This window comes from Leopardus geoffroyi, chromosome B3 (assembly GCF_018350155.1).
Source record: "Leopardus geoffroyi isolate Oge1 chromosome B3, O.geoffroyi_Oge1_pat1.0, whole genome shotgun sequence".
NCBI classification, from domain to species: Eukaryota; Metazoa; Chordata; class Mammalia; order Carnivora; family Felidae; genus Leopardus; species Leopardus geoffroyi.
Window position 1 is genome coordinate 122296684 of NC_059337.1, and position 27343 is coordinate 122324026.

At 40.6% G+C, this 27343-nt stretch overlaps 2 protein-coding genes across 5 annotated transcripts in view; both read right to left on the reverse strand.

Annotated features, from left to right (window-relative positions):
* On the reverse strand, positions 1-21001 carry NOXRED1 (NADP dependent oxidoreductase domain containing 1). Of its 3 annotated transcripts, none has more exons than XM_045451689.1 (7): positions 20896-21001; positions 16703-16874; positions 14816-15018; positions 10304-10484; positions 9554-9705; positions 8693-8915; positions 1-698 (listed from the first exon to the last, which is right to left on the reverse strand). In XM_045451689.1, the coding sequence occupies exons 1-7, from the start codon at positions 20930-20932 to the stop codon at positions 521-523; spliced, it is 1146 nt and encodes a 381-aa protein (XP_045307645.1). In that variant the 5' UTR covers positions 20933-21001; the 3' UTR covers positions 1-520. The 3 variants fall into 3 exon arrangements, with proteins under 3 accessions (XP_045307645.1, XP_045307647.1, XP_045307646.1); XM_045451691.1 differs by lacking the exon at positions 20896-21001 and adding an exon at positions 17406-17978; XM_045451690.1 differs by lacking the exon at positions 20896-21001 and adding an exon at positions 17402-17978.
* VIPAS39 (VPS33B interacting protein, apical-basolateral polarity regulator, spe-39 homolog) overlaps positions 20126-27343 on the reverse strand; it is a 25471-nt gene continuing 18253 nt past the window's right edge. The window contains exons 13-20 of one of the 2 annotated variants that reach the window (XM_045451687.1): positions 25909-25984; positions 25325-25459; positions 24626-24667; positions 24209-24298; positions 23097-23183; positions 22420-22509; positions 21924-22028; positions 20126-21175 (exon numbers count right to left, since the gene is read on the reverse strand). In XM_045451687.1, the coding sequence (XP_045307643.1) occupies positions 21155-21175; positions 21924-22028; positions 22420-22509; positions 23097-23183; positions 24209-24298; positions 24626-24667; positions 25325-25459; positions 25909-25984 (646 nt within the window). In that variant the 3' untranslated portion in view covers positions 20126-21154. The remainder of the gene's footprint in view (positions 21176-21923; positions 22029-22419; positions 22510-23096; positions 23184-24208; positions 24299-24625; positions 24668-25324; positions 25460-25908; positions 25985-27343) is intronic. The other variant, XM_045451688.1, reaches the window with a different exon arrangement.

Here is a 27343-nt window from a genome sequence, read left to right on the forward strand (position 1 = left end):
TGGTTTAAATGGGAACAGCTTTAAATAAGATAATTCCAGAACAGTCATATATAGCTGAAATAAGCATGAAATGAGTCATAATTCAATTAAGATTGTTTACCACACATTTTACTTCTTTATCCAAAATGGTAGGAAAAGCAAGCTGTATCGTTTGTCAGCTACTCACTGCTACAGGAGAACAAGCTGCAATATATACTGTCTAAACAGCTAATAATTTAGCTTTTAGAAGTGAAATAATTTATATTAACACGGCTTTCCTAGGGAAGCGGCTTACTTAAGTGTGTCAGGTTATATAGTTTCTTTTGGTTGCTTCCAAAAGCCAGACATACCCAAATATACTGATGTAAAAGACTTCTTGTTTTATTCTATATTTTAAAGAACATCAGTATAATTTTCTAATTCCTTAATGCCCAACATGTGGCAAACACAATGTAATCACATGATTCCTAATGTGAATTGTGATATCAGGGTACAACCATTGTGGAAGGGAAAAAAATCCTGATTCCTGAGGTCTCTTCTCTTATTGGGAGGGAGAGCCTCTGGAGACCACTGGCTGCTGTTTTTTGGTTAGGGAGATGCCAAATGAATCACAGTATAGAAGGGTAAGGTGGTCCTGGAGAGCAGTACTGGTTGAGAGCTGCTGACTAAAGGGAGTTTCCTTGAGTTGCACAGCAGTCAGATCAAACCAGGGGAAAGGCCTGGAGTGAAAAAAAATACTGTTACTTTTTAACGTCTGTTCAGTACATCTGATTTGGCTGTTAAACAGAACAGGAAATAAGGTACTTTATTTTTATATCAAACTAATTAAAATTCATAGTTAAACATTCAGCTAGAACTATTCACTATGTGGATTTAATTGTACTTATGATTTTTGTACTTATGTACATTTTTCTAAGTGTGCAGGAATTCGTAATTAATTAAAGAATGATTATAATAATGACATTGATGTTCTTTTCAGTATATTTCCCTTGAATTTAGAAATAGAATATGTAAGAGAATCATGGACATTAGGAATACAAAAGATCTCATTTCTTTTTAGCTGTTCTCTTCAACAGGGGTGCCTGGGTGGTTCAGTTGGTTAAGCGGCTTACTTTGTTTGGCTCAGGTCATGATCTCATGGTCAGTGAGTTTGAGCCCTGCCTCGGGCTCTGTGCTGACAGCTCAGAGCCTGGAGCCTGCTTCGGATTCTGTGTCTCCTTCTCTCTCTCTCTCTCTTTCTCTCTCTCTCTCTCTGCCCCTCCCCCACCTGCACTCTGTCTCAAAAATAAATACTAAAAAAAAATTTTTTTTTTAAAGATATCTTCTTCAACAAATGGGGGGCCTGGGTGGCTCAGTTGTTAAGCGTCCAACTTCAGCTCAGGTCATGATCTCACGGGTTCATGACCGGGGTCTGTGCTGACAGCTTGGAGCCTGAAGCCTGCTTCAGATTCTGTGTCTCCCTCTCTCTCTGCCCCTCCCCAGCTGACACTCTGTCTCTATCAAAAATTAATAAAAAGCATTAAAAGAAAAAAAGATATCCTCTTCAACTTATTAAGGTATATAGATCAACACATGTATAGGGACTTTCAAGTCTTTTTTTTTTTTTTATCTATAAGTTCCCCTTCCTCTTTTTTTTCCTTGCAGTTTTTTTGTTGAAGAAATTAGGTTGTTTATCCTCTAAAATTTCCCATATTCTAGATTTTGCTGATAATATCTCATGGTCATTTAACATTTTCCTGTCTCTTGAATTTATATCTATACTTGATCAAATTCTGGGGTTTTTTATAAGAGTATTTCATCTGTATCTGTTTTTATCCAGAAATACATTGTCTCTCTTTCTGCAGTGTTAAGACTGATTAATGGATTCAGTCTGATCTATTCATTATAAAGCTTCCCCATCAACTTTTCACCTATAGTTGCCTAGGTTCATTATTTCATTAGAGTTTACAAAATGATGATATTCTACCACTCCTTCATTTAGGAAGGAATCTTTCAACTTTATAAATAGTGCCAGAAGCCAAGAGCAAACATCCTACTCAGTAATTTAACATTAAAAACATAGCCTATTTTCAAGTTCATTTGTCACAGCAAATATTGAGAGTAGTTACCTCTTGAAAATGGGATTTAAGGGAGGTACTTTCACTTTCTGTTTGGTACATTTTAGTTGATATCCTATTTACTACAAACATTTGTTACTTTTCTAATTTTTAAAGTCATTTTTTAAAAATTCACATGAAAAATAAATGCATAAGGATTTTGGAAAATAATAGGGGTACCTGGGTGGCTTAGACAGTTAAGCGTCCAACTTCGGCTCAGGTCATGATCTCGCAGTTCGTGAGTTTGAGCCCTGTGTCAGGCTCTGTGCTGACAGCTTAGAGCTTGAAGCCTGCTTCAAAGTCTGTGTTTCCCTCTCTCTCTCTGCCCCTCCCCTGTTCATTCTCTATCTCTCTCTAAATAAATAAACATTAAAATTTTTTTTGGAAAATAATAATGAAGAGGACTTGCCCTATCAGATACAAAAATATAGAAACACATTACAGCAATTAATCATAGCATGGGAGCTTTAGCATGGCAAAGGAAACAATCAGCAAAACTACAAGGCAACTGACAGAATGGGAGAAGATATTTGCAAATGACCTATCAGATGAAGGGTTACTATCCAAAATCTATAAAGAACTTATCAAACTCAACACCCAAAAAATAAATAATCCAGTGAAGAAATGGGCAAAAGATATGAATAGACACTTTTCCAAAGAAGACATCCAGATGGCTAACAGACACATGAAAAAATGTTCAAAATCACTCATCATCAGGGAAATACAAATTAAAACCACAATGAGATACTACCTCACACCTGTCAGAATGGCTAACGTTAACTCAGGCAACAACAGATGTTGATGAGGATGCGGAGAAAGAGGAACCCTATTGAACTGCTGGTGGGAATGCAAACTGGGCCACTCTGGAAAACAGTATGGAGGTTCCTCAAAAAATTAAAAATAGAACTACCCTATGACCCAGCAATTGCACTACTAAGTATTTATCCAAAGGATATAGGTGTGCTGTTCTGAAGAGGTACATGGACCCCAATGTTTATAGCAGCACTATCGACAATAGCCAAAGTATGGAAGAGCCCAAATGTCCATCAACTGATGAATGGATAAAGAAGTACACACACACACACACACACACACACACACACACACACACACACACAATGGAATATTACTTGGCAATCAAAAACAATGAAATCTTGCCATTTTCAACAACATGGATGAAACTAAAGGGTATTATGCTAAGTGAAATTAGAGAAAGACAAATATCATATGATTTCACTTATATGTGGAATTTAAGATACAAAATAGATGAACATAAGGGAAGGGAAGCAAAAATAATATAAAAACAGGAAGGGAGACAAAACATAAAAGACTTAAATTCAGAAAACAAACCTAGGGTTGCCAGAGGGGTTGTGGGTGGAGGGAAAGACTAAATGGGCAAGGGGCATTAAGGAGGGCACTTGTTGGAATGAACACTGGCTATTATAGGTAGGGGATGAATCACTGGATTCTATTCCTGAAATCATTATTGCACTATATGCGAACTTGGATGTAAATTAAAAATAAATAAAAATAAAGTTGATGACCAAAAAAATCATAGCATAGGAATAGAAAATAGGCCCACAGTTCAGAATACAGTCCAGAAATATACCCATAAATATCCTGCATTTTATTAAATAATAAAAATCATATTTCAAATTGGTAGGAAAAGGAATGGCCACTCTATAAATAATGTAGGACAATTGGCTTTCCAAAATGAATAGAAGATACTAAAAATCCAAAACTGCTTAAAGATTTAAATATTTTAAAAATAAAATACTAGAAGAAAATATAGAATATCTTTGGATGAAGATGGTCTTTATAAGTATGATTTAAAACCCCAAAGCCATAAAGCAGTGATTTGACACTTTTGACTACAAAAATGAGAATCTCTGAGCGGCAAAAGGTACCAAAAAGAAAGAAAAATATGGAAATTATTTCCAATACACATAATGTATTCCTACTGAAAACCTTCTCTGAAACAATATATAAAAGCAAACAAAAGAGAAACGAATAGGCAAAGAATATATAATGAGAACGAGAGAGAACACAAGAGCAACAACTTGGAAGCTGGAAAAAATATGGACAAATAATAACACTGAGCTGAATCGAAGTCAGCAACAGGGAGAACCAAGACACAGTCCATTTACGTCATAGAACCCACAAAAGACTCAAGATGTAGTGGGACCCAGTACATCAGAAGTGGAGATGAGATGGGACTCAAAATAGGATGATGGACTGAAAATCTTAAAAAAGAGAGAGACCCTCACAGCACACTACCCAATGCTGCACAGTTAGGAGACTGTCCCTCCTCCTCCCCAACAGAAAATTTATTCTCTAGAAGAGTTAAATAGAGGGTCTTGGGGGGGCACCTGGCTGGCTCAGTAGGTGGAGTGGGCAACTCTTGATCTCAGGGATCATGAGTTTGAGACCCACATTGAGTGTGAAGATTACTTAAATAAATAAGACTTTAAAAAAAAATAGGGAGTCTCTGGACAAGGAGACAATAGGCACTGTTGCAGGCAAGGATTTGCTGAATAGAAGGGATATAAAGTAAAAAAATATAAGCAATAAGATGACCCCTCTTCTTATACACATACATAGCTTTCTTTCCCCCAGTTGGGTCCCAAAGACTTAAACCAATATTCAGCGTTTCCCAAGGAAATAGCTGACCAAATCATTCTGTAGTAATGACTACAGTAACAGAGTTTCCAATCAACTTTTTAGTAACCAGGACCTTAAATATGAGCAAAGCTCTCCATATACGTACTTGAATAAAGCTTCTCAAATCCATGATAGAAACCAAAACAAGTGATCAGTACAGATTCCTCACAGAAGAAAAAAAATTCATTTACATTCTCAAAGGGATAAGAGATGGTATTGCATAGTGAAATGACAACAGGATGCTACATAAAAAGGAATATTTTGAGACTTAAAATTTTTGAAAATATTCAGAATATACCAAAAATTAAAATATGCTCAAAATATGATAGCAAAAGCAGTATAGTTGAAATCTCTCAGAAAATAGAAATAGACAGGGGCGCCTGGGTGGCGCAGTCGGTTGGGCGTCCGACTTCAGCCAGGTCACGATCTCGCGGTCCGTGAGTTCGAGCCCCGCATCAGGCTCTGGGCTGATGGCTCAGAGCCTGGAGCCTGTTTCTGATTCTGTGTCTCCCTCTCTCTCTGCCCCTCCCCCGTTCATGCTCTGTCTCTCTCTGTCCCAAAGATAGATAAACGTTGAAAAAAAAAAAAAATTTAAAAAAAAAAAAAAAAAAAAAAGAAAATAGAAATAGACAAAGATATTAAAAATAGAAAAGATAGGGGCACCTGGGTGGCTCAGTCAGTGAAGCATCTGACACTTGATTTCAGCTCAGGTCATGATCTTGTGGTCATGGGATCGAGCCCCATGTTGGGCTCCATACTAAGCATGGAACCTGCTTGAGATTCTCCCTCTTTGTCCCTCCCCATCTTCCTAAAAATAATAACAACAACAACAACAACAATAATAATAATAATAATAATAATAATAAATAATTTAAAAATAGGAAAGATAAAGAAAATCAGATTTTCAGTCCAGGAGGTTCAACATTGGACTAAAGAGAAGAGACAAAACAGGAAAGGGGAGGAAATTATCAAAGACATAACTGGAGAAAAGTAGAGAATTTGACATTCAGGTTAAAAAGGACTGCTGAATGTTCTGTTTCTTTTATGGGTACCAGTTACATGCATATTTCCTTTACAATAGTTCATTAAACTGCATCATTTAGGAATTAATGGAATATGCACTTTTCTGCATAAGTGTTATATTTCACAAAATTTTTTTTAATTAAGGGGGAAAGGAGAAAGGCTCACCATGTGCCCAGCACAGTAAGTTAAAATAGACCTACATCAAAAATAAAATAAAATAAAATAAAATAAAATAGACCCAAATTCATCACCCATCATAAAATTTCAGGATACTGAGGTCAAAAGATCCTAAAAGCTTCCAGGGAGAAAAGGAACAGATTTCAAAAAAAGTTTGAATTCAAGAATTAGAATGGCATTGTACTACTTCTCAACAGCAACTCTGTCTGGGGCGCCTGGGTGGCTCAGTCAGTTAAGCGTCCAACTTCAGCTCAGGTCATGATCTCACAGTTAGTGGGTTTGAGCCCCTTGTCAGGTTCTGTGCTGACAGCTCAGAGCCTGGAGCCTGCTTCAGATTCTATCTCTCTCTCTGCCCCTCTCCTACTCGCGCTCTGTCTCCCTCTCTCTCTCAAAAAATGAGTAAAAACATTTAAAAATTAAAAAAAAAACAAAAACAAAACAGCAACTCTGTGAGACAATGAAGCAATGCCTTTAAAACTCTGAGGCAAAATTACTTCTAACTTAGAATTCTACACCTGGCTATGTTCTCATAAAATATTAGGTTAGAATAAAAACATTTTCAGACACAGTCTCTATAATTACATTGTTTTCAAAAGAAGCTACCGAAAGAAGATATGATCCACCACTATGAAAGAGTAAACCATACCAGAGGAAGAGGGATCCAGGAAAAAGAGATCCAATGTAAGAGAGAAAAAGGAATCCCAGGCTAAGGGTGAAGGGAAATCCCCAAACTAGAAGTGCTTCACTGGCCTTTGGTGATTAATTAGAATTCGAGAGATGGGAGACAATCAAGGATTACTTCCAGGCTTCTGTTTAAACAACTTGGCAAAAGAGCATGTAATTAGGTAAGAAACACCAGCAGAGCAGGTATGAGAGCAGGTATGCTTCTGGACATGTTGAGTTTGAGGGGAGATGGTGACTACAAACTTAACTTGGGTATAGAGTTGACTCTAGGCTAGAGAAAGAGTCATTTGCTGTCAGTGCAAAGATGGCAACCTAAGTCCCTGAACTGGAAATGATCACCCATGAACAAAGTGTAGAATGGCAATAAAGAAGGCCTAGGACAGAGCCCTGAAAACTCCCAGACATAAAGATGAGGCAAAAGAGGAGCTGGCAAAGGAGGGGCTAGAGAGACAGGAAGAAAATGAGAAGAACCTAAGGGTATCATGAAAGCCAAGAAAAGAGATGGCTTCAAGAAGGATTCAAGAGTTCCAGGTTCAATAGTCCTTCCAGGTTCAATAGTCAAGGAAGAGGAGGATTAAAAATTGCCAAATGAGGGGCACCTGGGTGGCTCAGTCGGTTGAGCGTCCAATTTCAGCTCAGGTCATGGTCTTGCAGTTCGTGAGTTTGAGCCCTATATCGGGCTCTGTGCTAACAAACGGCTCAGAGCCTGGAGCCTGCTTCAGATTCTGTATCTCTCTCTCTCTCTCTCCCCCTCCCCTACTCATGCTCTGCTTCTCTCTGTCTCTCAAAAATAAATAAATGTTAAAAAAATAATAATAAATAAATTGTTGGGGCACCTGGGTGGCTCAGTCGGTTAAGCTTCCGACTTCAGCTCAGGTCATGATCTCACAGTTCGTGGGTTGGAGCCCCACATCAGGCTCTGTGCTGACAGCTCAGAGCCTGGACCCCGCTTTGGATTCTGTGTCTCCCTCTCCCTCTCTGCCCCTCCCCTGCTTGCTCTCTCTCTCTCTCTCTCTCTCTCAAAATAAATAAACGTTTAAAAAAATACTTAAAAAAAATTGCCAAATGAATTTAGTGGCATGGAAGTCACTGGTAATAAGGGCAACAGTTTTTCCCTATTAGATTATCAAAGATTAAAAAGATTGATTCTTATAGCTATCAAGCTATGGAGAAATGGCACACTCATACACACTGGTGGAAATGTAAATAAGCACCACGTTTTTTAAAGAATTTTTTTTTAAGTTTATTTATTTAGAGAGAGAGAAAGTGTGTGCGTGCAGGCATGCGAGTAGGGGAGGGGCAGAGAGAGAATCCTAAGCAGCCTCCACGCTGTCAGTGCAGAGCCCAACATGGGGCTCAATCCCAACAACCTTAAGATCATGACCTGAGTCAAAATCAAGAGTCAGACCCTTAACCGACTGAGCCACCCAGGTGCTCTAAGCACCACGTTTTTGATAAGCAATTTGGGAATACCTATCAAACATAAAATGTATATACCCTCTAACCCAGAAATATTCTTCTAGAATATTCTAGATATTCATCCAACAGAAATATTGGTACAAGTGTGCAAGCTATGTATAAAAATGTTCATATGCAGACCCTTATTCAGATTTTGAGGCAGGGAGAAACTACATTACCATCAAGAATAAATAAGATGAATAAATACAATGAAATAATATACCCAATGGATCCCTATGCATTGCTTATAAATAGAGTAGATATGATTGTACTGACGTAGAATGGCATCCACAACATAGTAAATGAAAAATCAGCATATATAGTCCCCATGTTTCAAAAATGTACAGATATAGATATGCATACACATTATAATACCATGATAATATAAATATGTTTGTAAATACATAGATTAAAAGACAAAAATATAAAACTCACTGGAGGTAAAGTCTATGAAACGGTATTTGAGGAGCAAAGGAGAGCTTTCGCTTTTCCACTAGTTGGATTTTTCACAAGAATGTATTATTTTTATAAAATTTTAAAGATCACGTGAAAGGAAAAAGCATCTGCTAAGATGTGTGGGAGAAATTAGAATAGCCAGCTGTCTGATGCCTTACCTTTTCTGAGACAGGTTCTTGGTATAGACTTGGTTGACAAAATCACCTAATTGAAATTTGGGGCAAGATGCTCCATCCTTCTCACAGTCTTCAAAATGCACAGAGAGGAACAGTTCATTCAGATGTTGCAGCACTTGTAAGTGGGGCATGTCCTTTGCGGTGCAGATGTTTAGGATGGCGTAGAACACTCCCTCCAACCACTTGATATTGAGGATTATTCCCCCTACACATTAATGGGAAGGGAAATACCAGTCAGCACCACCAAAAAGGTGTGCCGGGAACACAGGACAAAGAACAGTCACCTTTTTTCCAAGACAGGTGGGTCATATGAACCTCAAGATAAGCAAACACTCCTCTTTCTGGGCCAAGAGCCCTGATTGTGCCTTTTATAACAAATCATGTATCAACCCCACCACAGGGGGACAGGTATGACTAATGTAGACATTGCTAATGGCAAAAGCATCTCTAGAAATCTCTAGAATGATCCTCCCAATAAGGAGAAGAAACTAAGGAAAAATGCAAGATTAGAGCAGGGAAATGCCATTTAATGCCAGACAGCACATCCTCCTGTTTAAATAGGCTCTCCCCTCTGGCTGTTTCTGGCTCAGCCTTAACAGGTCCAAATACTCAGACTTGTCTGCTTTCCTTAATGGAGGCTGCTTTTTGTTACCAAAGCTGTTCCCATTCAAAACTAAACAGCTGAGAATGTATCCAGCTTGTACTCCCCCTACACACATAACCCAAGACAGACAGACAGACACACACACACACACACACACACACACACTGGGATTATAAAATAGTACCAGGCCAAGAGGAAGTAACTTTCAAAAGAGTGCCAAACACACAGCAAGCCTTTACCAGCAGAACTGTAGGGGCAAGTAGCCTGAAGGGTCGCAGGATCTTGGAGAGCAGCTGTGATCTCCTTATTGGCCCCCCAGATGTTGACAAAATCTTCAACACACTGATACTGAGGCCGCAAGATATTGGTGTGGTTCAGCAGGAGTTTCAACCTGAAAGGAAATCCCCCCAAGACATGGAGTGTTGGGCCAGGACTATCATAAACCACCACAGGATCCATTGCATTGGATAATATCCAACCCCAACAACATCCTCCCCTGCACAACACCGCTCAGAGGCAAACATGGGTGGAGGCAGCACTGAGGGCACTGCTTATTAGTTGGACTCTTTCAACCACTAACACTTAGTGAATGTTGTCTCATGCCAAACACCAGGCTAGACAATAGGGGCACAAAAATACTATTTGACACATGCTGTGAATCATTTTTCATGTTGGTCACTGGTGGTTTCCCTTCCCATTAATGCACAAGGGGAACGCTAGTCAGCCTCAAGTAGTGGGAAGCAATGCGCCATTGCAGTTCTAAACATTTGCACATCAAAGAAAATGTTCCACCCACAAGTGCTGTTTGTGGAGAAGTGGGGAAGACACAATTAGAAAGGCTGGCTGGGTGTGGCAGGAGAAGCTGCTTCTACCTTATTACCGGGAATGACCAACTCCATGAGGTAGGGGGCCGGGGTGGAGGTGGCGGGTAGAAGCCAGATATGAGGGGATATGGTTCTGCCAGTTCCGTGCTCTCCCTAACAGGATACCTGGCTATTGGGATAGCAGCTGCGAAGCTGTACACAATGCAACCTTTTTCCAGGCGGGCTTGAATTTCCAGACAGATAGTAGGCAGCTGAGATGGCAGGCAGCAGAGGAATATCAAGTTGGCCCAGTTCACCAGATAAGGGTTATGGTAAAAGCACTGGATTCCCAGTTTCTGGAACTCATCTGGGAGGGATAAAGGAAGAAAGAAAGATCATAGTACAAATGAGTTTGAGCTAAACATCAACTATGGGGAGAGGATGACAATTACTTCATCTCAAGTCCTGTCGACACATAAATCAAAGAATTCCCCTCACATCTTCTAGAAGACACAGGTAATGCCCTAACCCCATTATCAAAGCAGCTAGCACCACTGCAACAGTGCTTGAGATTACAATTCATCCTTATCTTCTTTTAGACCTAATGCTAGAATTTTTCAGGTTTGTTTGTTTATTTTTGAGAAAGAAAAAATCTGGAAGAAGCCTTCTTGCTCTAATTTACTGAAGGTTTACCACATGCCAGATAGTGTACAAAGTACTCTACGTACATTGTAAGGGAATCCTCACAAGGACCTTCTGAGACAGAGATTGGTATTATTCCTATATTACAAATGAGGAAACTGAGGTTTCAAGAAATCATTTGGCTTGCCTAGAGTTACACAGCTAACTGGCTTGAGCTCTCAGGTAGGAATGGCTAAGAGAGTGGAAGAGTATAGGGCAGAGGCTGGGAGGAGTCTGGAAAGATATACTTATGGTTTCAGTAAAGTAGACACAACTGACTGTTAACAAGATACTTTTAAATGTTGAGAGAAATGTGGTAGCTCATGTATTTTCAGTATATCAGTCACTGATAGTTAATCATTTGTACTTTTTCAATATGGATTTCAAAAGTAAAAATGTAAACTCACATAAGGCAGCATGTTTTAATTGTTATTGGAAAACAGAATATTATAGACATTGGAGAGGTGAGTTTTTATTTTCACTACCAAGAGTACATGATACATGTGATGCTATTGTTATCTGGGCACTTGTAAACCTAGAAGATGGACAGGACAAAGAGGAAGTTTAAAAAATATACACAAGGGCACCTGGGTGGCTCAGTCAGTTGAGTGTCTGACTCTTGATTTCAGCTCAGATCATGATGCCAGGGTCATGGGATTAAGCTCCGCATCAGGCTCCATGCTGAACATGGAGCCTGCTTGAGATTTTCTCTCTCTCTCTCTCTCTCTCTCTCTCTCTCTCTCCCTCCCTCCCTCCCTCCCTCCCCTGCTCATGCTCTAAAAAAAAAAAAGAAAACATGCACAGCCATTCTTCTTTCATGTTTTGCTCTCAAAAGTGTACAGACTCTGATGCTAAGCATTTTGAGTTCCTGCTTCCTGACACAACATGCAGTGATATTCTAAAACTACAATTTCAGGGGCACCTGGGTGGCTCAGCATCTGACTCTTGATTTCAGCTCAGGTCATGATCTCATGGTTCATGGGGTTGAGCCCAGCATCGAGCTCTGCGCTGGTAGTGCAGAGCCTGTTTGGGATTCTCTCTCTCTCTCTCTCTCTGCACCTCCCCTGCTCATGCTCTTAAATTAATTAGTTAATTTTAAAAACTGCAATTTTATTATTAAAAAATATAGTGCTTTCCAAGGAATATATGTACCTTATTGAAATATCACATATACTAGTCCTATTGATAAGATTTAAGAGATTTGTCTTGGGTGGTAAGATTTTTTTCAAGTTTCTTTAATACAGAAAGAATGCTTGCAAACTAATAAGAAAAAAATTAGAAAAAAAATGTTCAGCATCCCACACAAAAGTTGAACAAAAAGAACTCAAAAAAGATGAAATAGCAATAAACCTATAAAAAATATTCAGTTCTTCTTGGAGAGTGTTATGCTAAGTGAAATAAGCCATACAGAGAAAGACAGATACCATATGGTTTCACTCTTATGTGGATCCTGAGAAACTTAACAGAAACCCATGGGGGAGGGGAAGGAAAAAAAAAAAAAGAGGTTAGAGTGGAAGAGAGCCAAAGCATAAGAGACTCTTAAAAACTGAGAACAAACTGAGGGTTGATGGGGGGTGGGAGGGAGGGGAGGGTGGGTGATGGGTATTGAGGAGGGCGCCTTTTGGGATGAGCACTGGGTGTTGTATGGAAACCAATTTGACAATAAACTTCACATATTGAAAAAAATATAAATAAATCACCTTTATAACCTGAAAAAAAAATTCAGTTCTTCTAGTGATCAATGAAGAATATATTAAACAAGAAAAATTTTAGTCATATTTAAATGATTATTAAAAAAAAAAGGATTCCCAGAACTGACAAGAGTATAGTGAAATGGGTGTTCTTTTTTTTAAAAATATCATTTATTGTCAAATTGGCTTACATACAACACCCAGTGCTCATCCCAACAAGTGCCCTCCTCAATGCCCACCACCCACTTTAGTGAAATGGGTGTTCTTACACAATTCCGGTGAAAGCATACATCCCTTTTTGGAAGTCAATTTGAAAAACTATATTAGAAGTTTCTTTAAAAAACTAAACAACGTACCATACGATCTAGCCATTCCACTTCCAGGAGTTTACCTATGAAAAATTGAAGCATTTGTCCACACTAATATCTGTACACAAATGTACATAGTAGCCTTATGTATAATAGCTAAAACCAGGAAACACCTGGATGTCCACCACCAGCTGAACAGATAAACTATGGAATATTCATGCCATGAAGTACTACTCAGAAATAAAAAGAATATCAATACGTGAAACAACATGGGTATATCTCAAAATAATTATGCAGAGTGAAAGAAGTCAGAATGTAAAAGTACAAATTGTATTATTCCATTTATATAAAATTCTAGAAAATGCAAACTAATTGATGGTGACAGAATTCAGATCAGTGGTTTCATGGGGAGCTGCAAGGAGGTAGAGAGAGAAATTACAAGGAAAGTTTTGGGAGTGATGAATAAGTTCATTACCTTAATTGTGTTGATGGTTTCACAGGTGTACAAAGATGTGTCAAAACACAGATGTGTCAAAACATCAAATTGTACACTTTGAAAATGTGCAATTTATTATACACAAATTATATCTTAATAAAGATGTACTTATTCTCTGACCTAGTAATTTTATTTTTTAAATTATGTGCAAGGAAATCCAACCAAATACAACATAAATTACCATACAGCCATATTTTGGGATACTAGATAGCCTTAAAATCATTATTTTGGGGGCGCCTGGGTGGCGCAGTCGGTTAAGCGTCCGGCTTCAGCCAGGTCACGATCTCGTGGTCCGTGAGTTCGAGCCCCGCGTCAGGCTCTGGACTGATGGCTCAGAGCCTGGAGCCTGTTTCCGATTCTGTGTCTCCCTCTCTCTCTGCCCCTCCCCCGTTCATGCTCTGTCTCTCTCTGTCCCAAAAATAAATAAACGTTGAAAAAAAAAAAATCATTATTTTGAAGAATGTTAAGTAATAGGAGAATATGCTTATGATAAATTAAGTGAAAAATGCAGAATGCAAACAACTTTGTACAGTATCAATTACTGATATAATCTGATATGAGCAGAGAAATATAGGAAGGAAATGGTAACCCTGGTAAGGGGATTATAGTTATTATTTACTTCATTATAGAATATTCTAAATTTCCTATAATATACATAAAATTATGTTATACTTTTATTACTGAAGTATAACTTATATACAGGGCACACACACATCTGAACTATCTAGTCTTATCATTTTTGACAAATGCATACACCCATGTAACTCATACCTTTCTCAAGATATTGAACATTTTCATCTCCCCAAAGAGTTCCTTTGGGTCCCTCCTCTGTCAGTCTCCCCAGAAGCAACCACTCTTCTGACCTCTATCATCATAGACTAGTAAGTAAAATTATTATAAAACATTTTTTCAAATTTAGTAATTGTTATTTTTAAAAACACAAGGCCAAATGTTTGGAACTGGTTAATACCCACCAGACTCTAACTGGTCCAATGAGAAGATCTGAACTCTCTTTAGAAAACTTTTCTGTATCAAAGACTCAGAAAGCTATTTTATCACCAAGGGCACAGGGAGGAGAGATGGATATAAAACATGTACAGGGAGAAGAAAGTTTTCCTCTTTTTTTTTTTCTTCCAGTAAAAAGCGAAAGATTTATTTGATCTGAAGAGAAACAGAAGCATGAGAAGAAAGTTGTTTTAAGGAACAAGTTAAAACCCATCTTTCTATGGGCCCCTGGCTGGGTCAGTTGGTGGAGCTTGAGACTCTTGATATCAGGATTGTGAGTTCAAGTCCCACATTGGGTGCAGAAGTTACTTAAAAATAAAACCTTTAAAACACAAACACACACACACACACACACACACACACACACACACACACACACACACAAACATCTTCCTAGCTTTTCTCAGGGCTAGCAAGCAGAGAACTCAGCGTGTTGCGTGCAGGGGTTCCTCCTTCAAGGAACCTCTTCAAAATGGCCTCATCAACACCTAAAGAGCTACCACACACTGCTCCTCACCCAGGGCCTCTGGCCTGCGAGTGGAAATCCTCAGGTTCTCAGCAGGGATGGGGACAAGCTGAAGCAGTGCACGAGCCAGCTGCTTCCCAAGGTGGCCACCTCCAATGATGCCCACCTTTAACTCATCATCATCATCATTGGGAGTGTCAGCAAGCAATCCAGTCAAGAGACACCTGGAAGTGTGCTTCTCACGTAATGATTCTCTGGAGAAGGAACACACAGACACATTAATGAATATATGCCTGTAGCTCTTAACTGTCAACCTCTGGTGTTCTCTGCTTTAACTTCCTCATATGGCAGTCTGGTGGCACCTTTAGTACTCCAGAGATAAGGCATTCCAATCAAGTGCCACTTGTCCAGTATCGCTACGGAATGAAATGTTTCTCCTAAGTGAATTTTCCAGAAAGAAAAGCATACCCCTTCAAGGGACCGAAACTTGTTTAAAACATTTTTAAATGAACATTTGTTGTTGTTGTTGTTGTTGTTGTTGTTGTTGTTGTTGTTACATGCACTGTGCATTTCCCTGCCTTAAACACAAGATCTGAATATTGAACTGTTTGACTCAGGACTATCATTGTGAACAGCCAACTGTTTATACATCATCCTGGAACACTGTGGGCCAGTTCCTTCACTGTTTCCTATGCAGACAGCTGTCAATTTTCACTGACATCATGATAAGCATACCTTTTCTCACCCTATGCCTACTCTTTCTAGTTTGCTATTTCGCTTTTGCATAGATCTGGGTAACCAGATAACTTAGCTTTTTTCAAACATGATTTATAAAAGTGGTGTATAAGGGAAAACAGACCTGAGAAACTAAGGACCAAGGGTTTGAGGCCACTCTTTCCAAGGGTCACTTACTGGTTCTGGATGTGTTCCCTTGGCCCAAGGTGAACAAAGTCTAACCTCTGAATATATAAGGCATTGTTTTTTGTTGTTATACCATCTTATATTTGTTCTATATTTCTGTAAAAATTGGTCTTAAGCTCTGGAGTTTCCATATATACATCACAAGCCACATTCTATTTAAGTTTTCTAAGTTGAAAGGAAAGCATTTCCTCTGTGTCCAATCCTCCCAAATATAAAATGCCTCCGGAAGTTTCATATTTTGATTTTTCACCACTCATCTGGGATGCAACCAAAAGGTTTACGTATTCTTATCAGTCAACCAATCAGCAAACTCATTAAGCAGACTACCTCTTTGAGTTTCTGCTGTATCTGTAACATGCTCAATTTAGATCTGGTCCCACCATCTAGGAGTTGATCTAATTTCCGAGAAAAGTAGTCTGGTGGCAGGGGAGCTACCAATGTTAAGGAGTAACCGAGAGTTATAGAATCCAGGAGTCTGGTCTTAAGTACCTTGCTCTCACACACTTCTTGTTTAAGTGTCTGAAGCCACGTTGTACAAAGACATGAGAGGTCAGGACTAGACTGAGAGTATTCCTGGAATACTGTATTCATGTAAGTAACCTGGCCAAAAGGACCCCCAAAGTTTCAGGTGGTTTTCCTGTTAGGGAGAATTCCACTATTAGCTTAGCCCCCAAAATTTCGGCCAATAGCCAGAGAATAGCTAGATATGGTAGCTGTAGAAGCCAAGTTGGTGGTCCAAATGAAGGATGAATGGGTGAATGAATGAATTGATGATCATTTAACCAATTACCCACCAAAAGGTAATCACAAGCCATGCTTTGTTACGTAACCACAGCCAAGGGATTCTGGTATGCATTTCCTGGTGCTTTCAGACCAGGAGTGATTGACTGTGGGTTGGAAAAGGTAGGAAGACACTCCCCCTGCCAAGTCTATCCTCCAATATAAAAAGTTTAAGTCGTTTGGATTCTCTGCAGTGGGATTCTTCTCCATCTGCCTGACCTTGGAGACCTAGCTTACCTCAAATTACAGAGTAGCTTGCAGAAGAAAGTTGCATGGGCACAGGCCTTGATCACCAGCCCTCGAGAACGGCCCTGCAAATACAGCCAGCTGCAGTCTTCCTCTTGAATCCCATACTCAAACTGCAGGGATTCAAGGTCCTCAAGCAAGTCCATTTCCAAGCCACCATATCCTGCAGTGATAGATACCAATCAGTTTGGCTCCCTCTCTTAGAAGACAAGGGAGTCTACGCAGGAAGGTGTGTGCCCCAGTCACAAGCTCTTGTGATGGTGGGCTTCAGCACCTCTCTCCTCTCAGATTCTGTACTTGCAGTGTGAGTCCTGGAGGATTCCTAAGCTCTGACTGCTCGCGGATCAGGAATATCTGGATTCATGAAAAACCTGAACAAAAATCCAAAGTGATGGTCATCTACATAGGCTACAGCCACGTTTTTCAGCAGATGCATTTACTTTAGCAGTGGGTTTCACAGGTGGTTGTGGGCCAGGGCCTTGTCCCTTCTATTCCCTCCAAGATTTTAGAAATAGGACTGAACATGTACACACCACTTCAAAGGAATTCTTCCCTTTCAATCAACTCTGTGTTCCCCACAGGATAGGAAAGGGCCCAAATTTAACATGGTCTCTTTTCTAGGCCAAGGACATCTAGAGTTTTAGAAAATGAAGCCAGAGATATGTAAGCCCATTTACATATATCTCTCACCAACCAAAATGAGGAGAAGGTGGCTTTACTCCTAGGTACTTCTGGTCGTGGAGAGTAAGAACTACATTTCTAGGGAGAATTACCCAAGAAAGTTGTCATTATGACTCCTTAGCTACCAGATTACTTCAGTCTGAGCCTTAAAGGGGCCAGCCCCACCCAGAGGTTTTCTAGACTTGCCTCATGAGGACAGGAATTCTTTTTGCTACTCCTAGGAGCACTACACCAGGGCAGTATGGGATCCTCCCTTTCCTAACAGAAGGTTCTGGACATCTAGATTTTTCCCAGACTGGAATATCATACAGATCCCAGCACTACTCAAGGTGTTATTTTTCATACCTCTTCTTTTTGTATTCAAGCTACTGAAGAATAAGACAAGTAAATTCTTGGGATATAATGTACCCCATAGTGACTATAGTTAATTATACTAGATTATATACTTGAAATTTGCTAAGAATAGATCTTAAATGTTCTCACCACACACACAAAAGGGAACTATATGAGATGACAGATGTGTTAATTGGACTCTGGTAATCATTTCACAATATATATAGCAAATCATCATGCTGTATACCTTGAACATATACAATTTTTATTTGTCAATTATACTTCAGTAACGGTGGGAAAACAATCAGTGACATTCAGAACTCTATTTTATAGCAATGGCAAAATTGAGACCAGAAATCGAAACTATTCAATTCTCTAATCCACTTTTTAAAAAGTAATCTCTATACCCAATGTGGGACTCGAACTCATAATCAAAAGTCTCATGCTGCATGGACTGAGCCAGCCAGGCACCCCTCAAATCTACTTTTTAAATTAAAAGAAATTGAGGTAAAACTCACATAACACAGCCATTTGGAAGTGAACAATTAAGTATATTTGCAGTGTTGTACATGCTCTGGAACCTCTAGTTCTAAAATATTTTTATCCTCCCAGTGAAAGGAAACCCTGTACCCATTAAGCAGGTACCCCCCACCCTCCTCAGCCCCTGGCACCGCAAATCTTTTTGTCTCTGTGGATTTACCTTTTTTCGCTATTTCATGTGACTAGAGCCATACAATATGTGACCTCTCGTGGCTGGCTTCTCTAATCCTTTGCATAGAAGGGCTCCTATGTCACTCACAATCTCAGCACTTGAAGTGAAGAGTATGGAAATTCTCGTCAAGTCTGAGAAATACTTCCTTTGATCAAAACAGCGAGTAGGTCATCCTAATGTTGCAAGTGATATTTATTGTTCCAAAGGAAAGACAAGTTCAAAACCTCCCCACTCAGCACTGGTTAACCTGTACAGGCGTGGATCCTAGGCCCATCCTTCACTAATACATCCTCAAAAATGTGGATCCAGTGGTTGTGGCTTGGTAACATGTCAAGTTGGCGAAGCTGAACTACATTTCCCAGAATTCCCTTCCCTCAATGTTTCCAGTTAGGGTGTGCCACAAGACTTTTGCATAGGATCTGGAAGGCTGAAGCAGCAGCCAGTTTGTGTTGCTTGCTTACAATGCCTGGGCAGGTACTTTGCTGGTGACCGTGTTGATGCGGAGCAGCAGCTGGACCCATGATCACTACACTTTCCCCTGGATCCTCTTACAGCTTCTCACACTCCTGGGCCAGGTTTGTGTTCAGTTTCGTGACAAAGACCACCAGCTAGTTTTGCCTGCAGGACACCCACATCCTCAACATTGGAGGCGGTGACAGCTGACATGGGTTCCTGTCCAGCCTCATGGCCTCCATGTTGTCCTTGCTTTCCCTCACATTTTATTCATCTTCCCTTCCCCAATGCCTGCCCTATGGACGTCCACCTCTACCACCAGATACGAAGACAACCTTCTAGAGCCTGTTTAACCAATGGCCATACTTGAGTAAAGTCAGATCCCTGTAATGAATCCCACATATAAACAGACTATATACTCCTAGACATTCTGCTTCTCTAAATGAACCCTGATATACTAGTTAATAAGGTTAATGTGGTTTGTTATCAGCAAATAACTTGAGCATAATTTAGCAAATCCTGTTTCTTGAACAGCAAGACAGATGGTTAGGGAAGGAACTATGAGGTTACCTGGAATTGCAAAGGGGATCTCAAAGTGGAGGAGCAAGAGATAGAGTCTAATCCCCCGAAAGCAGGGTTTGTCAGCATTTGCATTACTGACATTCTGGGCAGGGTAATTCTTTGTTGGCGGGGGCTGTCCTACGTAGTAGGATATTTAGCAGCATCCCTTGCTTCTACCCACTTGATGCCAGTAGCATTCACCAGTTGTGGCTACAAAGCTTCTCCAGATTTGGACAGTCTCCTGGGGCCCAAATTCTCCCAGTTGAGAACCACATGCATTTAAGCATGCTCTGTGCCTCTATACAACATCTCTTCTTTCTACCCCTTCACCTGCTCTGCACAGTCACAGGAGCATAGACTTCTACAAGTTCCAAGAGAAACATGCCCCCCTATGACAGGTTAAGATAGTGAGTCCAGAGAGAAAGGGATTCACCCAACATCACACAGCTTGTCAGCAGCAGAGCTGGGACAAGAGGCCAGGTCTTTTGTTTCCAGGTACAGTGCTCTGTTAACCACACGGCTGTACTTTGCCATAAGCACCGTTACTCCATGACCTGATGTGTGTTGACAAACTACTGAATGTGGTCACTGAGGCAGGTTTGTAGTGGTCCCAAGAGACAAGGCAATTATTTCATTGTTCTGCACAAAACAATTGGGAGGGAAGAGAGAAGGCACCAAGGAAGAAATAGCTTTATTAGGAGTCTAGGCATGTCGGGGAAACCCAATTCAGTGATAGAGAAGAGAGGCTTCTATTGGTACAGAGCAGGAGGCTAGCACTCCAGAATACCCTCTTGAAAACCAAGCATGAAACTAAAACCTCCATCTTAATTAATATCCTAACTGTCTGAAATGCTGCTGAGTTTAGCCCTGGTGGACCTTCTGAAAGCTCCTAGTGAAATAATGAGATTTGTGCATAAAGGAAGAGCTCTCCAGCACTGCTGAATCTTAGCTCCATATAAAGTTACAGGTCTGGGGTGGGAGAAGTAGAGGAAACAGAAGTAAATAACAGGGATATCCTTATCTCCCACACAAGGCCATCTTGGTGTGCAGGTGAAAGAGGAACCACAAGTCTCGAACAGAGGCTAGACTGGGGCAGCAGAAGGACACTGGCTGAAGAAACACGACGTCTGGGCACTCTCTGTCATTATGTGGAGGACTCTGTGCAGTCTGGTGTGAGGGCACCTCCAACAGCTCCTGGCTATACTGGCACCCCTTCCTGAGTTCCCTTGAGAGAGAGCCATTTTGGTTCTATTCTGACTTCATTCAGAGCAGAACTGCCAATGTCCAGCACCAAGTCCAGGGTCATAATTAGCTGAGAGGGATGGAGTGGCCATCCTATGATCCCTGACCTCTTAGTCTAGGAGACTTCTTTTCTAGAGCAGTCATTTTCCCAGACCAAGAGAGATCTTGCCCAATATGGGTCCAATCTAGAAATTATTCCCACCTTCACTTGAGCACCAGGTGGAGAGAATCTTTCTCATGAGTCAGAGCTTTAGATCTTGGCCCTTAGATGATGATTCTTGGACAGATCAGTCTGAAGCTGTCTGTGCCCAGACGCTGGTTTCTGTCCTAAGAGTAGCAGACATTGCCTTTTGATGATGGGTCCAAAGCGATGTGATACTGTAATTCTCCCAACAAAGAGCACTCTCTACTATAGGCAGGAAAGGAAGAAATGAGGCAGGTTTCAGGGTAGCTAATGCCACTTAATTCTTCCATCGAATTTGCTGTGGAAAAGAACAAACAATGATCAGTTTCCACTGACCCCTACAGACAGGCAGGGGAATACAATAAAACAAGGCTCACAGCTAGGTAAAGTAAGAATAAGGAGAATGGAGGGGGAAGGTGACAAATGTTTTTCTAATATGTAGGGTAGTTTGCTTATTCAGAGATGAATTAAATACCCATTCTGTATCTTACAAGCCTGATTTAGGACATTTATTCTGGCTCTGCCCTCCTCAGGACCAAGATTCACTAGCTTTAGATGACTCCATGGTAGGCTCCCAAATATCTAACAGGGAGCTAAGCTCTATGTTAACAAAAAGCTCAGTAATTTCATGCTATGAGAGATGAGTCAGTTGTGTTGCCCAAATAGCTAAAAGCTGTTTTAGCCACTTACTTCCAACCAGTAGATCATACCTGGCCCCAGAAAACTACCATCTGGATATTCTGCGTCTGCAGCAGTCATTCCCATGGTCCCTGGGCGTGTACCTCCTACCTGATGCATTTAACGATTATCAAGGTACTATGTGAAATCTCTGCCCAAGGTCCCCAGATTACCCCTGGATCATCCCACATCTCAGGAGTAATTTCTGCCTTTTGAAGCAGCGCTTCAGACCCTTAGGCTCACAGACTCTTATATCTATGATGCTCAGCTAACTGTGACCCCATCTTGGCCTTGGGAATATATACTTGATGCTACTTTGGGGATCATCTCCTGAGACTGCTTGCAGGGGGTAAACTGTAGCTGCTTACCGAGCTATTCAGAATGGCATCAATCTTCTCCTCCTCTGCAGATCCTTTATCCACTTTGCTCCTGTATGCTAGCAACTGCTGACGATCCTTCAGGTCCCGGCAAGTCTGTACCAACACACAGCAATAAAACTTCCAATGAGCCTTCTCTACAAGGGCCTTTTTCTTCCTGCCACTCCCAACACTGGGCCAAGGTTCAAGGAGAGACTGAGAGGCTACAGTGGGAGGACAGTGTAGTCAGACACCTACAGAATTTCTTACTGAAGAGCTCATGTGGCTGGATTCAGTTCTATGAATTCTCTGAATGCAACAAATTTATAAAAAAAGAGAGGTCAAAGGGCTGGGAAAATAATACAGGAGAACAGGTCTCCAAACTAACTCTTGCCAGATCATCTTGTCTGTTAAAGCCAAAATTGAAAGGGATCTAGACAGAGAAGATCATAATCCCCCACTCTCCACTGAGGGTCTAACTCAGGCTTCTCCTTTCTTAGGGACTCACATCAATGACGACATCATGGCACTTGAATTTGGTGGCTAAGTTCAACTTTGTGTCCGCATCTTCCACCAGATTAACATACTCTTGTAATATCTATAGGAAGAGGTACTTCTGATTAATGACTCCCAGACTCATAAAACAAAGAGTTCTAAAAGCTACACAAAAAAAATCCTGAGGAAGGCATGAGTTCCGTATCTGATGTCTACAATTCCCACCATCAACCATAAGACTAGTTCTGCAATAGGGAGTGAGGTGGACTCTATGCAGTACTTCCATGCTGGCCCAGGAGAGACAGGAAGAGCACACTCTGCCTTACCCTATAATTAGACATCCATGCCAGCAACAGGTGTGTTCTAGATCTGATCCGGTGCTGTGCTCAGTGCTACTTGATGTCCTTTGTCACTGAGCTCTCCTTTTGTATCATTTGAGTAATATGTCAGTGCTCCACACGGGCTAAACACAGTAGATGCTCCTCAGAGAGGGGCAGTCTGGGATTCCTTCTAAAGGGCAGAGGACAACTTCCCTACCTGACCTTTTCTATATCAAGATCCACTGCAGCTACTATATTGTCTTTAAGATAAGACCAGAGCAGATCAAGTCTCCCATCACTGACCAGTAAGAGGCTAAAAGTTAGGTCTCCTAGAGGATCCTGTACCCAACTCTCTTTAGGAGGCCATTACCTGGACAGGGGCACTATTCTTGTGCAAAATTTCTACAACCCGATGGAAGCCAATGGGCGCTCTCTTCTTGGTGTAGCCCAGCCAGTTCTGAAAAGGGAAGATGAGGCAGCAGTAGCTAGACAAGAAAGACTCAACACACTTTGTAACCATTCATTTTATGGTCAGACTAGAATAACACGGTAGGGAGTGTGGATGGATGGGAGGTTTATATGCTCTCATATAATATATATATGTGTGTGTGTGTGTGTGTGTGTGTGTGTGTGTGTGTGTGTATGCATATATACAGCGGGGAGGCTGGCAGGCTCAGTTGGTGAAGCATGCGACTCTTGATCTCAGGGGTTGTGAGTCTGAGCCCCAGCCTGGGTGTGAAGATTACTTAAAAATAAAATCTTAAAAACAAAAAAACAAGTAAGAACCACCTAACAAAGGGAAGAAATAGAAAATTCTCAAACCTATAGTAGAAAAAAAGATATTTAAAATATAAACAAATAGAGACAACCAAAGTAATGTAAGATCCTTGATTGGATCCTGACAGCAAACACAAAAACATAAAGTTTTAAAGTGCCAATTTGAATACAGACTATACATATGATATTATAGTAATGTTAAGGGCCTGGGTGGCTCAGTCAGTTAAGCATACAACTCTTGATTTCAGCTCAGGTCATGATCTCACAGTTCATGTGATCAAGTCCCCTGTCAGAGCCTGCTTGGAATTCTCTCTCTCCCTCTCTTTCTATGACCCTCCCCCACTTGCGTTTTGCCTCCCCCTCTCTCAAAATAAATAAATTTTAAAAATATATTAACATTAAATACCCTGAAATTGATAATACTGTGGTTATAAATGAAATAAATGCTTAAGTATTCAAGGGAAAAGTGTCACGATGTCTGCAATTCACTTTTAAATGGTTCAGCAAAAAAAGAGAAAGTAGATATGGCAAAATGTTAATAAACTAGTGAAATAAGTAAAGACTATTTGTGTTTATCATACTATTCTTTCAATTTTTCCTTCAGTTTGACAAATAAAAGGTTGGAGGAAAAATGTAAACCAGTAACTAGAACTCGAGATTCCCATGAGGCATGAGGTCACAAGACGGTAACTCCAGGGCACCCACCTTTGTGGTAAAGAGGGCATCTACATCATGCCAGGCCCGAAGCTTGGCACGAGCAGCCAGGGCCGTCAGCACATACTGTTTATCTGGGATCTAAAAAACAGAGACCAGAGGGATTAAGGGTAAGTAGAAATGCATCAGGGAGAATTCTAGAAAAGACAGGCAAAAATATCCCCTGGGGTTGATTCTGCCCCTTAAAATGCACAAATCTCTCAAGTCATCAAGAACCTCCTCACTCCCAAGCCCCAGCACCACCGTAAGCCATTCGGTTGCAGTCTTTCTTCATTTCCCACAAACTCAGTCCTTTCCACCTTTAACTGTGAATATTAAGGGACTTCTTGTGCAGGGTTACAAAGCAATATCCACTCCACGTAGTTATCCTGATACTATCTTACCCAACAGTGACCAATTTATATCTACCTTAAATGTCTTCTTCAGGTTGACTGGACTGCTGAACGTCCCCTAGGATGAAAGTAGAGAAGGAATTTTAGTGTTATTGACTTTCTCAAATACCACCTAATCTAACATTTTCTTTTTACTACATTTCACTCTGTCGCCATTTAAACACAGAAAATAATTTAAGAGAAAAACTCCACCAGGTCTAATAGGATATCACAACTTGGCTGAATGAAACTGGATTAATACATATATTTCCCAATTTTAATGTTAATCTTGTGACCATTATGATCATTCCCACCTACTACCATTAAACTCAAATCTCTTCAAAAAACAAATTTTTTTAGAGTACTCACAAATACTTAACACCCTGCTGCTCTTCTCTGTACCATGCAAATCCATTTGAAATTATGGACCTTTGAACAGGGACTGCTGTGGGACCAGCACTGGTGAGACAGAATGTGCTATGCTAGTATGCCAGCTCACCGGAAGCCACACAAGCCCTTTTCCCACTTGGCCCACCCCTTCTGAGCATAGAAAGTCAAATAACATGAAGTTCCTTATCCATTGTTCCTTATCCTTTCTGAGGGCCAGGAAAGCTTCCAGGTGGACTTCCAAAAACTATACACACCCATTGTTAAGAGCACAAGGAAATAACTGGCTTCAAAGTATATTCCTCTTGTGCAGTGAGAGTGTATGGGGTCTTTCACATTTTGCCTATACCTCAGCCTCCGTGTAATGGTAGAAGCAGGAGTAGAAAAGCGTGGTCACTAATGGCATGTTGAGGATAGAAGCTTTGCGGGGGTGCTTCCGGAAGATCTCAGTCTGTCCTGCTGATTCTAGATGCCGATCATTTGCCTGTGGTGGAGTGAAACAAGTGAAAAAAAAAACAACAATGTCCACAGAGTAGAGGTAGGAAAAAAACATTAAATACTACAGCAGTTGTGTTTCCTATCCTAGGAAAGAGGCAAAGATGAGAAAAAGAAACTGCCCAGGATATCCCAAGGGAGTTTAAAAACCATAAAATGATGACAGAGCCATGTTGAATGGAGGAAGACTGGAGAAGTAAGGATGAAATGGGAGTTCTAGGAGGAAGAGAAAATACTTCCAGGTTAAGAGCAAGTGAGAAGGAAAAGGATGCCTGAGAACAATGGAGGGAAAAGGGCGATCACGTAAAGAGGAAATGAAAGGCTCTCGCAGAGTGTAACAGGAAATGACATATATGACAGAGCACAGAAGTCTCCTAGATGCTGAATGACACTGAGCACTGGCATTGAAGCAGAAAATGTAGAGATAAGGAGTCTAACCTCAATAATGATCTGACGTTCCAGGAGGGTGTAATGGTCTTGAATATGTGCAGAATCTTCTGCTGAAAATGGCAAACTGGTAGAGAGCCAGAAGGTTAGCGCCTCTTTTTCTACTAAAACAAGAAACAAACCCAACTAAACCAAAACACCACTCTAAGCACAAGAGGCTCACAGCGCTTCACAAATCTGATCCCAATGCACCTTTAGACCATCCCTGAAAGGCAGAGAGAGAGAAAGCAGAAAACAGAATAGACCTTTGACTAGGATTTTGTATTTAAGGTTTTGCCACTTCAGGAGGGATCCTGATCAGCACCTGGCTGGCTCAGTTGGTAGAGCGTGAGACTCTTATTAATCTCAGGGTTATGAGTTCAAGCTCCATGTTGGGTGGAGAGATTACTTGAAGAAAAATAAAATCTTTAAAAAAAAAAAAAAAGGAAGGAAGGATCCTCAAAGTCCACAAGATGTATGTAGTCATCAGTAGTTTGGCTGAGGTATTAGTTAGAATCCTCTCACTGTGGGAGCTGGTGACAAATGAGATACTGAGTGAGTGAGCTTAGCCAACTGCCTATCACCCACAACCCAGTGAAGTGCTGTGGTTTCTTACTGCAGAGAAATAAGGTACAATTAAATTACAAGGCATGGTGGTACGTTTATAGATTGATAAAGATCTCACAGATCTACACAAACTTGATCAAGGGTCCCCACCTTTCATCTTACATGTGAAAATGTTAAGAGACAAACAGCGTCTTGCCTAAAAGTCATACATGGTAAGTCAAGAGGTAAGGCCAGGAATAGAAGCCAGATTTTAAGCTTCCGGTTCACAGATCTCTCCTTTAGAAAGTGCTGTCTTAGTCCCATACTCCACTCACTCCTGGAAGAATTCTGAAACTCAATTACACTATCCCAGAGAAGCATGAGCCACAGCCAATTTTTGCAAGAGATAAAGAGAGACAGCAATAGGTTTCAGTTCCTTCACTATTCCAACTTTTCTCTTGGTTCACCAGAGGCCACTATGACATAGCTCAGTATTTGATAATGTTCAAATTAAGGATTGCACAGACAAAGACAAATTTCTAAATGTGAAACCGGGAACTCACGTCCCATTAGGGACTAAAGCAACCATGAATACTGAACCTGGAGTAAGGCCTACCGGGAAGACTCTATACCTGTCTTGAAAGATAGAGGGAAGCAAGTTTCAGCCCAAGATAACAAAACATTTTACAATAATGAAGGTTATTCAACAATAAAATAAGCTACTTCCAAGAGCAGTGAGTGCTCATCACTGGAAGAATAATATATGGGGCTGGTTTTTACAGGGACTTACATCCTGGATAAACACCTAGGCTGAATCAGTGGTTCTTGTGCTTTGGGGTCTCAAGGACCAGTAACACTGAAAATAATATGGAAGGTAAAGTGTTGCTGACTTTTTATTTTA